Here is a 13,182-nt window from a genome sequence, read left to right on the forward strand (position 1 = left end):
CGCCAGCGCCCCCCGCGACCCCGAAGGGAATAAGCGGTAGAAAATGGATGGATGGATGGATCAAATAATAAATTATAATAATAAATAATAATAAATAATAATAAATTATAATAATAATAATAAATAATATAAAACAATGATAAATAATATAATATGTGCTAATAATAATAAATAATTTAAAATAATATACTGATAAATAAGTAATAATAACAAATAATATATAATAAATAATAACAATAGATAAATTAAAAACTGTACTCTACAGTTACATTATTTGAAATTTACACGACACATTAGGTACATTTGCATAAAGTATTCGTATCAGATCGGTATCGCCGATACCACCCTAAATTTTACTCAGTATCGGGTCGAAAATAAAATCAGTCCCCCCACCTCCAAAAACATGCACCTGGGGATAGGTTGATTGGCAACACTAAATTGGCCCTAGTGTGTGAATGTGAGTGTGAATGTTGTCTGTCTATCTGTGTTGGCCCTGCGATGAGGTGGCGACTTGTCCAGGGTGTACCCCGCCTTCCGCCCGATTGTAGCTGAGATAGGCTCCAGCGCCCCCCGCGACCCCGAAGGGAATAAGCGGTAGAAAATGGATGGATGGATATTGCACGCCACTATCGGACAGATAGTTATCGGATACAAGAAATTATGACGTCATACCGATAATACGATACCATTAAAAATTGCTGGTATTAAATATAAATATGCGACATGATCCGTTCTGTGTTGATGTAAATTTGTCATTAGGATTTAACTTGGCTGCTGTTTAAAATAACCGTAGGAAAGTAATATTGTTATTTTTTTACTTTTACTGCAGTCGTTTTGTATTTAGTTTAAAATATATATGTTACCTTTCTTACTCTTTTATCTGGTAGGGCTGAAAACTGGACCACGATATAAGTGTTCTGTTTCGCTCGATATCGATTATTATTGATATATTTTATGACCTGTGGAAAATAAGGAGCAGGAGAAAAGTTTTTTTATTTTAAATGTAACCTTCTTCTGATTACAATCCACTCAGCTATCAAGACAGGAAGGAAATGGCAACACGAGCATGGAAAACACTCAAACAATGTAAACAAAATAGTAAAAAATTGAACACTTAACAATAAGTTCTGAAAATGAAGGTGCAAAAATAAAGAATATGTAAGAAACGCCTCATAAAGTGTAAGAAAACAGTGTGAAAAGGAGAAGAACTATTTCCTGCAGGCTTAGTGTTGGGAAATAACGGCTGTGTAACATTAATTTGCCCCGTTGTTCCTATTTAACTATGGTAAGTTATTGTTATTATGCTGTAATTGTTTAAATGTTATTGTTATATTGGTCGATATAGATAATCTTAGAAATGTTTAAAGACCTTTGTAAAATAAGGAGCAGAACTAACCTAAGAAGAACAATTTTCTGTAGGTTTAGTGTTAGGAAATAACGGCTGTGTAACATTAATTTGCCCTGTTATTCCTATTTAACTATGGTAAGGAATTGTTGTTATGCAGTAATCATTTAAATGTTATTGATATCGGTCGATATAGATAATCTTTCACATCTTTAATGACCTTTGGAAAATAAGGAGCAGAACTAACCTGAAAAGAACTATTTTCTGTAGGTTTAGTGCCACAAAGTTACAGCTATGCTCTACTCCTTTTCGGACCTGTTGAAAGTGTGACATATTTTAACGTGAATTTTGTCGTTGAGATAAAACTCAACCTTGACCGTTCTCTTTACCTTTAAGGTCAAAGGTCAACGGGCTGGGCAATGGAGAGCTTCAATGAGCTTCTTCTCAAACTCAGGGAGGTCCATGAGCGAGAGCTTGAAGGTAAGTGTGTTCTCCCGAGAACCTCTGCAGTCGACCCCACCCAAATTTGAAACGAGGACCAAAGACAAACCCTTTAAACCTGCACCACTAAATAATTGGCAGAACCTTATAATTATTTGAAACTGGAGCTTTAATTGGTCCTTCTGTTTGGCAAAAATTACGATTTTCAATTTGTGTCATATTTGACACAGCCGAACACAAAATATCATTTTATGTACATTTTTATAGCAAACCAAAACATCACGCAATACACAGAAATATATATGTTGTTTCCAAAGCATCTATTATCCTGTCATTATTTGCCATATAAAAAAACATCATAAAAGTCAACATCATTATGTATTTTTTTTATGTGCTTTACTTATTCTCTCTCATAAAAAGCTATAATTTATTATCACAACACACACCGAGTGATCGCCACAAAACAATACAGCAAATTGGATATGTACATTTTATATACCACATTGTGTAATGTGAACATTATATATATATATATATATATATATATATATATATATATATATATATATATATATATATATTTTAAACATACAAACTGTATGTAGCTCCATGGTATTTCCAATGCATGAAATGTAATAAAACTGACTAAATTAGAGTTACATTACCTTTTATACCTGCTGTATCAAATTTGATACACACATTTTCAACACACTTTTAGCATAAAATGTATAATGAAATATTAAGTAGTGTCACATTGCATCTACAGATTAACTTCATAATAATGAGTCAGTAATAAAATAAAATAAACATTTTAACCTTATCCCTTTGTTTCTCTTCAAAAATCTCTTGTTTCTTCTTTGTGACAATCTTATCCTCTAATCCAGGGGTGCTCATTAGATCGCAAACTACCAGTCCATCGCGGAAGATGTGTCAGCCGATCACCAGCCAGGCATAAGAAAAAAATAAAATAAAAAAAATCTTCACTATGGACGTCACCTTTGTCACTTGATTGACATTCACGGCACCCGGGGGACTTGTGAGATGACGCTGGCTGCTGTGAGCTCATTATTAAGAAAAAAATGACCGACAGGAAGGCGTACCTGCCGTCAAAACTCTAAAGACCGACTGCACAGTTCCTGTCTTCACAATAAAAGCACTGTTTCATCTTGCCTGCGCTAACAAAATAAGAGTCTCAGAAAGCTAGCGCGCACAAGCTAGCAAGCTAGGGAGATTGCCGCCAATTTATTTCTTGTAAAGTGTATAAAAAGGAGTATGGAAGCTGGACAAATAAGATGGCAAAAACCAACCACTTTCATGTGGTATTGGACAGAAAGGAGGACTTTTGTTCTCCTCCATTTGAAAATGTGGACGTTATCATCACTACTGTCTGATTCCAATCAATGCAAGTCATCAGAATCAGGTAATACGCCAATTTATATTCCTGTCTTCATGAAAGAAAGAAACATGCTTGTATTATCATTAAACACCTTTAACTTGTTAACAAAAAACATCTGTTTCACCAATGAATAAATAAAAATGATAAATATAGATGAGGTAGATCCCCTCGACTTGGTCATTTGAAAAGTAGCTTGCCTGTTAAAAAAGTGTTGGCACCCCTGGTCTAATAAGTCAACTACTGCCCTCATGTGGATTATATGTTTATTTAATTTTATCTTATTTAATTTTTATTTTTTGTACACTCTCCTTTATTTATAAAGTTCAACATTTACAAACAAACATATGAACAAGGACAATTAAAACAAGGGCAAAAACAGTACAATACAGCACCAGGGGGTTGTATTGTAACAAGTAATGATAGTAGAATGTCAAAAATATATACAGTATATATATGTAGATATAGGGTTGTACGGTATACCGGTACTAGTATAGTGTCGCGGTACTAATGAATCAAAAACGGTACTATACTTTGTTTGAAAAGTACCGGTTCGCCATATTTTTTTTTTTTACAGGCGTGACGGCACGTCGTCACATCGTGACATTGCTGGTTTACAAGCAGAGGAGCATGTTCACACACACTGAGTACTTACAAACAGACACAGTGTGTAGACAAAAAAAGGAGAATGCATTTTGGTCTACCAACTGACGATAAAGGTGAAGTTATAACACTGAAACACCCTCAGAAAGAGGTGCTTTAAGACATGGCTAAATTCAAAATCACTAATCCTGGCATCCTTGGTGACAAATAAAGTATGTTTCTTACAAGTAGCATTATCACTGGACGATGAGGAATAGTTCAACATACTTCACTGCACACCGTAGGAGGAAACAACAGCTCACTGGTGTCACAATGTAAACAAATGCCATGGGTGGATCTACACCTGAAAACTGCTGTAATGATACCAAGCACAAAAACGTATCTAGTCGATACTACTATGATTACATCGATATTTTTTATTGTCACAAAATCTTTTTTCCTTTTTTCATATTATGTTTATAAACTCAGTAAATACATCCCTGGGCACATGAGGACTTTGAATTTGACCAATGTATGATCCCTTAACTACTTGGTATCGGATCGATACCTACATTTGTGGTATCATCCAAAACTAATGTAAAGTATCAAACAACAGAAGAATAAGTGATTATTAAATTTTAACAGAAGTGGAGATAGAACATGTTAAAACAGAAAATAAGCAGATGTTAACAGTAAATGAACAAGTAGATTAATAATAGATTTTTACAGTTTGTCCCTCATAATGTTGACAAAATATTAGAATGATAAATGACACAATATGTTACTGCATACGTAAGCAGACTAATTAGGAGCCTTTGTTTGTTTACTTACTACTAAAAGACAAGTTGTCTAGTATGTTCACTATTTTATTTAAGGACTACATTGCAATAATAAACATATGTTTAATGTACCCTAAGATTTTTTGTTCAAATAAAGACAATAATGACATTTTTTTGCTCCCCTTTATTTAGAAAAGTATCGAAATACATGTTGGTACCGGTACCAAAATATTGGTATCGAGACAACCCCAATATATATATATATATATATATATATATATATATATATATATATATATATATATATATATATATATATATATATATATATATATATATATATATATATATATATATATATATATATATATGTAGTAATGTGTATAGTTATAGGCTCACACAAATTCTGTAAATAGTTTGAATTTGGAGCATAGCATCATAGTTTTCACAACTTTTTGGTTGTTAGAAGTAGATAGCATTTCAAAGTAAAGTTCTAACTCTTTTTTTAAAGGCAGACAAAACAGTTTGGGCACTGAGAACCTTACATTTATGAATATACAACTTATCCAATAGTGTAATGAGCTTGCGGATTATACATGTATTACATGCATCTAATTACACTGATGACGTCGTAGAAAGTATTAAAAAAAACTGTTGTATCACTTATGATACGTTTGAGAAAAATAAAAAAATAAATAAAAAAAACAATAATAATAATTAATATCAAATTAAAAAAACAATAATAAAAATTAAACTAAATAAATAAAATAAATAAATAAAAACGTATGATACGTTTGAATATTTATGACACGTTTGGGTTTTGTCTTAAATATGTGTTATTTGGATTTACACAGTATGAGAACAAATATGAAAAGCAATTTTACCTTTGCAACCTCATCAGAATCTGAATCAGAATTAGAAATACTTGAATAATCCCCGAGGGGAAATCAAGATTTTCAGCACAATCCCATTAAAAAACCTCATAGCCATAGCACACATAAACATGTGTGTAAGAGGGAAACATCAAAGAACACAAAGGACATTAAAGACATTAAAAGAGCAAAGCTGATGCAACCAGCCACTTCTACACACAGCCACAAAAGTAAAACAACAACAAAAAAAACATATACACTGTGGTGGCCTCTGCAGTGTTCCACGCCATGGTCTGCTGGGGCAGGGGAAGCATGGCCAGAGACAGGAGCAGAACCAACAAAGCAACCAAGAGAGCCGACTCCACCCTCGGCCACCCACTAACTCTCGGCCATTGTCCAGTCTGTATGGATGAGCAAGGATGCGTCCAAGGAGGCCGAGGTGTCCGATACCTGCTCATTCATTGTCCTTCCCGGCGCTCAGCGGCAGCTCCGCAGCCCTGCCTCTTCATCCGCATCTCCTCCGGTCTCTCCAAACGGACCCTGGTGTGGCAGAGACCCAGCAGCTGGTCTTCATGGCCAAAAGGCTCCTGTGAGGCAAGTCCAGAAATTCACAAATAAGCACCGCAGAAGTCACGAAAGTGCCACCCCTTGTCACACAGTCCCAAAGGGTCCCCAACCAAAAGGCAAAAAAACCACATGAAAACAAGAGGGAAACATCAGGAACACAAAAGGATGACACAAGAGCACAGAGCTCCTGCCACCAGCAGCCACTACAGCGGCGCCATCTCATTATACTATTTTCTAAGTTTTATATTCATGATTGTAAGGTTCTCAATACCCAACCTGTTTTTTGTGCCTTTAAAAAAGAGTTAGCACTTTAATTTAAAACGCTATCTACCTCTAACAACCAAAAAGCTGTGAAAACTATGATGCTTTGCTCCAAATGTAAACTATTTACAGGACGTGTGTGAGCCTATAACTATACACATTACTACATATATATATATTTGACATTCTACTATCATATTGAATTAACAATCCCCTGGTGCTGTATTGTACTTGTTTTACTTGTCCTTGTTCATATGTTTGCTTGTAAATGTTGAACTTTGTAAATAAGGGAGTGGAGCTAGCAAAGCTCCCATCCACTACACTCGGACCTTGCGGGGAGAATGGGCACGTTCAGTGGAAGCCTCAGACTCCCAAAATGCAACACGGAACGACACAGCTGACAGCCATCAGACTGTATAATGCATATGTTCCTTTTTGACTGTACTTAAATGTATAATGTATTTATATTATTCACATGTGAATAATACTGTATAATAGACTGTACTTATGTTATTCACATGTGAATAATACTGTATAATAGACTGTACTTATGTTATTCACATGTGAATAATGCTGTATAGTAGACTGTATTTATATTATTCACATGTAAAAAATACCTAAGTGTTTATTGTCTATTGTGAGCGAACTATGGTGCTGAATTTCCCCCAGGGATCAATAAAGTACTTTCTATTCTATTCTATTCTATTCTATTCTATAAAGGTTACAAAAAGTAACAGAGAAAGAAGCAAACTAGTAAAAAAACAACAACAACAAAGAAACGTATGATACGTTTGCCGTTATAGTTAAAAACAAATGTCCACTGCAGATAACGGTGTTTTTTTGTTTTGTTTTTCTAAAAATATCAGCCAAAAGCAGAAATCTTCTTTTATAAACATCTGCTTTGTTTGCACCTGGCAGGCTGGCAGATGAAGGTCCAAGAGTTGTCCAACAAGAAAGGCTGGTAAGTGAACGCAGGCTTCACACCACGTCTTAAAACTATTCTGATTCTGATTCTGACTCTGATTCTGATTCTGATTTCTTCCCTCATTCCTCGAGCTGGAACCTCCTGCTCAAAACAATATTTTCTTTCAGCTCCCTTAAGTTGTGAAATAACTGCAATGGAGTCCGACATAACCCACAGTGGTTGTTTTAGTGTACAGTATACAGATACTAATGAAGTGTCGTTAAAAAAGCCTCTTTTTTTCATTGCATTGCTGGTAATATGAGCCTAGGTGTGTGTGAGTCAACACACACACGGAGCACCTACAAGCGGAGACAGAAGAGGGAGAATGCATGTGATTTGGCCTCAAAACTAACAATAAAGTTGATTTTATCTTGAGGTTTTCTGGTAAGATAAAGCTAATAACGACATTTTTAGTGGTACCTTTAGTTTAAAAAGTATCGAAATACTTTTTGGTACCGGTACCGATGCCAAAATGTTGGTATATTGCATTCAAGAGGTAGTCACCTGAAACGGTTTTCACTTCACAGGTGTGCTTGAAGCTCATGGAGAGAATGCCAAGAGTGTGCAAAGCAGTAATCAGAGCAAAAGGGTGGCTATTTTGAAGAAATTAGAATATAAAACATGTTTTCACCTTTTTTTGTTAATTACATAACTCCACATGTGTTCATTCATAGTTTTGATGTGACAATCTACAATGTAAATAGTCATGAAAATAAAGAAAACGCATTGAATGAGAAGGTGTGTCCAAACTTTTGGCCTGTACTGTTTATACAGTATATCCATACATACATAGTCAAAAGTTTACATACACTTGTAAAGAACATAATGTCATGGCTGTCTTGAGTTTCCAATCATTTCTACAACTCTTATTTTTTTGTGATAGAGTGATTGGAGCACATACTTGTTGGTCACAAAAAACATTCATGAAGTTTGGTTCTTTTATGAATTTATTATGGGTCTACTGAAAATGTGACCAAATCTGCTGGGTCAAAAGTATACATACAGCAATGTTAATATTTGGTTATATGTCTCTTGGCAGGTTTCACTGCAATAAGGCGCTTTTGGTAGTCATTCACAAGCTTCTGGCAAGCTTCTGGTTGAATTTTTGACCACAGAACTTTCCTCCAGAAGGTCTTATTTTATTCCATGTGATGTCAGATGAAACAAAAATTTTGCTGTTTGGCCACAATACCCAGCAATATGTTTGGAGGAGAAAAGGTGAGGCCTATAATCCCAGGATCACCATCCCTACCGTCAAGCATGGTGGTGGTAGTATTATGCTCTGGCCCTGTTTTGATGCCAATGGAACTGGTGCTTTACAGAGAGTAAACGGGACAACGGAAAAGGAGGATTACCTCCAAATTATTCAGGACAACCTAAAATCATCAGCCCGGAGGTTGGGTCTTGGGTGCAGTTGAGTGTTCCAACAGGACAATGACCCCAAACACATGTCAAAAGTGGTAAGGAATGGCTAAATCAGGCTAGAATGAAGGTTTTAGAATGGCCTTCTCAAAGTCCTGACTTAAACGTGTGGACAATGCTAAAGAAACAAGTCCATGTCAGAAAACCAACAAATTAGCTGAACTGCACACATTTTGTCAAGAGGAGTGGTCAAAAATTGAAGCAGAAGCTTGTGGATGGCTACCAAAAGCACCTTATTGCAGTGAAACTTGCCAAGGGACATGTAAGCAACTATTAACATTGCTGTATGTATACTTTTGACCCAGCAGATTTGCTCACATTTTCAGTAGACCCATAATAAATTCATAAAAGAACCAAACTTCATGAATGTTTTTTGTGACCAACAAGTATGTGCTCCAATCACTCTATCACAAAAAAATAAGAGATGTAGAAATATAAAATACCTGTGGTACACATACCATCAGTGGTCTGGCTTGTTTGCTATTGAGTGCTTAGCTGCTGCGTAGCTGCTAATAGCCTACAGCCTATCATGTGAATGACTTTAGTAAAATAGAAGAAATTGCTGTAACTGGCTGTCCAGTTTTCCGTATCGGACATTGTACATGCTGATATCATCCCATACTTGCTTGTTTCCCTCAGCGACACCAAGCGCATGGAGGAGTTGTTCGCCAGGAACCAGCAGATGAAGGAGCAGCAGCGATTGCTCACCGATAACATCAAGACCCTGGAGAACAGGTGGGTTTGGTCCCGCGCTCCTGGCATGGAAAGGAAACGTGGTTCTGACGCGTCTTGGTGTGGCGCAGGCTGAGGGCGGGCTTGTGCGACCGCTGCACGGTCACTCAGGATGTGGCCAAAAGGAGGCAGCAGGAGTTCGAAGTGTCGCAGATGCAGACCCTCCACCACGTCACGCTGCTGGGTAATGCACTCCTCTTCACCAGCCATGGACGCAAACATAGACACGAAAAAAGATGGTCGATTAAAAAAAGTCGGCAGAATTTGACAATTACCCTATTTTCCGGACTATAGAGTGCACCGTTATATAAGCCACACCCACCAAATTCTAAGGGAAAAATATATATTTCCATTTATTAGTCGCACTGAACTATAAGCCGCAGATATAAACGTGGTGAAATTAGTTATTTACACAGAAATGTTTATTTACACACCTTAATTGTTTCCAAACGGTGTCTGGCAGTAAAACGGTGAATCAAACAAAACAGAAGTCACCGTCATGGACCCACTAGTAAGTAAGTAGGTATTACATCTAATTTATAAAGCGCTTTTCACAGATAAAATCACAAAGCGTTGTACAAAACATAGGCAAAATAAAACAACAATTCAATTAAAACAACAGGGGCAACATCATAAAAAGGATACAAAGTGGATTAAAAATGATGGTTAAAAGGTGCATTAACTAAAAGCTTTACTAAAAAGAGAAGTTTTTAAATGTTTCTTAAAAGTGTCAACACAGTCAAGATCACAGAGGGTAGCTGCGCAAGCTAGCTCTCCAATCAGCTAAACAGACTCAATAACTCCACAGTGACGTTTTGGTGAATTTACAAAATGGAAACAACACAAAAAGAATGCCATTTGTAAGTTAATAATAATAACATACAGTCGTAAACGTGTTAGCATGTTAGCTAATGCCAACGACGCTAGATTGATTACGTTACGATCAGTGTTGGGACTAACGCGTTACTTTGTAACGCGTTACTGTAACGCCGTTAGTTTCGGCGGTAACTAGTATTATAACGCGTTATTTTTTATATTCAGTAACTCAGTTACCGTTACTACATGATGCGTTACTGCGTTATTTTACGTTATTTTTTATGTAGTATCGGCTAGAAACAGAAGATCTGAGTGTGTTTTATTGGAGCGCTGCGGTGTCGTCCTTCTGTGTCACAAGGAAAAGAAAAGGCGTGCTTTGTGTGGGTGGGGGTGCGGGGGGGGGGGGGTCCCAGACCGTAGTTGAGGGGCGCAGGGGAGACGTTCCTCCAGGGCCTATGTACTTCGGGGCTAACAACCTTCACTTTACCCGGAAGTGGGTCTTTACAGCTGAGGGTTAATGACGAGGCCGGGGGTTTGTTGCAACTTTGTGACTTTATTGGACGCAGCCATCCACCAAGCTAGAGCACCTGCACGCACTCACTGTCGCCGCTCCCTCACCTCTCTCGCCCACTCACTCACTGACGTCACTCACCTCACATGCTGTCATATCTTAAAGGGCCACACACACACACACATACGCTACTCTCATAACAACTAACAAGACATCATGGCGAAGCCAGAAGTTGACTTTTTTAACATGGAGACATTCTCAATACTTTTCTTTTGTCTAGCACAAAGAAAAAAACATTTTAGTTAAATGTAAGTTGTGTCTTGAATCAAAGATCCTATCTACTTAAAGTTAAAGTGCCATTATGTTGCAGCTATTCAAAATAGTTTTGTCAATTTGTTCTGGCCTGAAATAAATTGGCCCTTTGAAACATATCTTTGTCTTTGTGTGTTGTATGTAGACCACATTGCTTTCTGAGTTCAGTGATGCAAATGCATGTCAAGTTGATCAATAGATTGTATTATTCCCCAGTGCAATAATAGTACTGAAATGAAGGCTAATAGGGCATTAATGGGAGGCTTTAAAAAAAAAAAGAAGTAACTAAATAGTTACTTTTCACAGTAACGCATTACTTTTTGGTGTAAGTAACTGAGATAGTAACTGAGTTACTTTTGAAATAAAGTAACTAGTAACTGTAACTAGTTATTGGTTTTCAGTAACTAACCCAACACTGGTTACGATAGCACGTACAAATATGCATGAAAATTCTATAGGAAAAAATATATATTTTCCATATATTAGCCGCACCGGACTATAAGTCACAGATGTATATGTTGTGAAATGAGTTGATTACACATAAATATTTTACTAATGTTTATTTACATACCTTACTTGTTTCCAAACGGTGTCTGGCAGTAAAACAGCTGATCAAACAAAACAGAAGTCATCGTCATTGGCCCACTAGCTGCGCAAGCTAGCTCTCCAATCAGCTAAACAGACTCAATTTGTGAAACTGAAACAATACAAAAAGAATACCGTTGTAATTTAATAATACTGACACACACGCACTCGTAAACGTGTTAGCATATTAGCTAAGGCTAACGACGCCAGCTTGATTACATTACGATAGCACAAACAAATATGCATGAAAACACTCCTACAGACATCACACATGGGACGGTTTAGTAAGTAAGAATTGTTTTGGTTATATTGTAAAACTTACAAACGTTGCTTGGAGTAACGAATGAAGAATCCATACAAGTAGAAACGCTATGGACGATTGGAAGACTAAACGGCACTTTTACTTCCGGTTTAAAGTTTTAAACAGCAGGAATTCACATTCATGCAGCAGCACCTGCAGTGCCCAAACGATGGTGCCATAGCACAAACAATAACACACCTTTTCTGTGTATTTGCATGTGTTTAATAAAAACTATTTGGTTTATGGTCGCAAGCGAAGAAAAATCCATAAATTAGCCGCATCATTTTATGGGCCCCAGGGTTCGATGCGTTATGGACTATAGAGTATTTAGGCCGCATGCACTAAATTGTAGTGTGCAAGCTAGCTCTCCAATCAGCTAAACAGACTCATTAACTCCACAGTGACGTTTCGGTGAATTTACTGAGGAATTTGTGAAAGTGAAACAACACAAAAAGAATGCCATTGTAAGTTAATAATACTAACACAGACACTCGTAAACTTGTCAGCATGTTAGCTAATGCTAACGATGCTAGATTGATTACATTAAGATAGCACGTACAAATATGCATGAAAACACTTCTACAGACATCACACATGGGATGCTTTAGTACGTATGAATTGCTTTAGTTATATCGTAAAACGTTGAATGAAGAATCCATATGAGTAGAAAGACTGTGGACGTCTAGAAGAGGAACGGCACTTCTACTGCCGGTTGAAAGCATTAAAGGACTCTGCAGCAGCTGCAGTGAGCGAACTCGTCCAAAGATGGCGCCATAGCACAAACAATAACACACATTTTCAGTGTAATTAAAAACATTTTTTAGAGCTATTTGGATTATGGCTGACAGCGAAGAAAAATCCATGAATTAGCCGCAAGGTTTTATAAGCCGGAGTGTAGAAATAAAAGTGGTATTGTTTCTCCATTTAAAGTGAAGCATTGTAAAAAAAACAAAAAAAAAACAACAATTGTAAATTTTAAAGTAAAAAAAAAAAAAAAAAAAAAAATGGCTGCTTAATCTCGAAAATGTTCTGTAAAAATAACAGTGGTGCCGTTTTTATATTTACATTAAGGCTCTGTAAAAAGACTAAAAGTGGCAGCACAATTTGACATGAAAAATAACAAAGATTTTCACTCAAACTTGAATTTAACGTGAAGGATCTTTTGTAAATTCATGGGAAATAAATGGTTCACAAATTTTTTAATGCAAAATAATACATGCAGCATAACAAAGCATACACGTCTTCCTGATACAACACAGACCAGGATTCGGTTCCAGCGCACGCCCAGCACTGTTGCTG

At 36.6% G+C, this 13,182-nt stretch overlaps 1 protein-coding gene across 4 annotated transcripts in view; it reads left to right on the forward strand.

Annotated features, from left to right (window-relative positions):
* Window positions 1–13,182, forward strand: part of rbbp8l (retinoblastoma binding protein 8-like) — a 42,472-nt gene that overhangs the window by 13,098 nt on the left and 16,192 nt on the right. For 3 of the 4 annotated variants that reach the window (XM_062032930.1, XM_062033015.1, XM_062033101.1), the window contains exons 2-5: window positions 1,742–1,825; window positions 7,159–7,201; window positions 9,266–9,361; window positions 9,430–9,542. In XM_062032930.1, coding sequence (XP_061888914.1) covers window positions 1,765–1,825; window positions 7,159–7,201; window positions 9,266–9,361; window positions 9,430–9,542 — 313 coding nt within the window. In that variant the 5' untranslated portion in view covers window positions 1,742–1,764. Of the gene's footprint in view, window positions 1–1,741; window positions 1,826–7,156; window positions 7,202–9,265; window positions 9,362–9,429; window positions 9,543–13,182 lie in introns of those variants that run through there. The other variant, XM_062033182.1, reaches the window with a different exon arrangement.

Source organism: Entelurus aequoreus, linkage group LG01, assembly GCF_033978785.1.
Source record: "Entelurus aequoreus isolate RoL-2023_Sb linkage group LG01, RoL_Eaeq_v1.1, whole genome shotgun sequence".
Lineage (NCBI taxonomy): Eukaryota > Metazoa > Chordata > Actinopteri > Syngnathiformes > Syngnathidae > Entelurus > Entelurus aequoreus.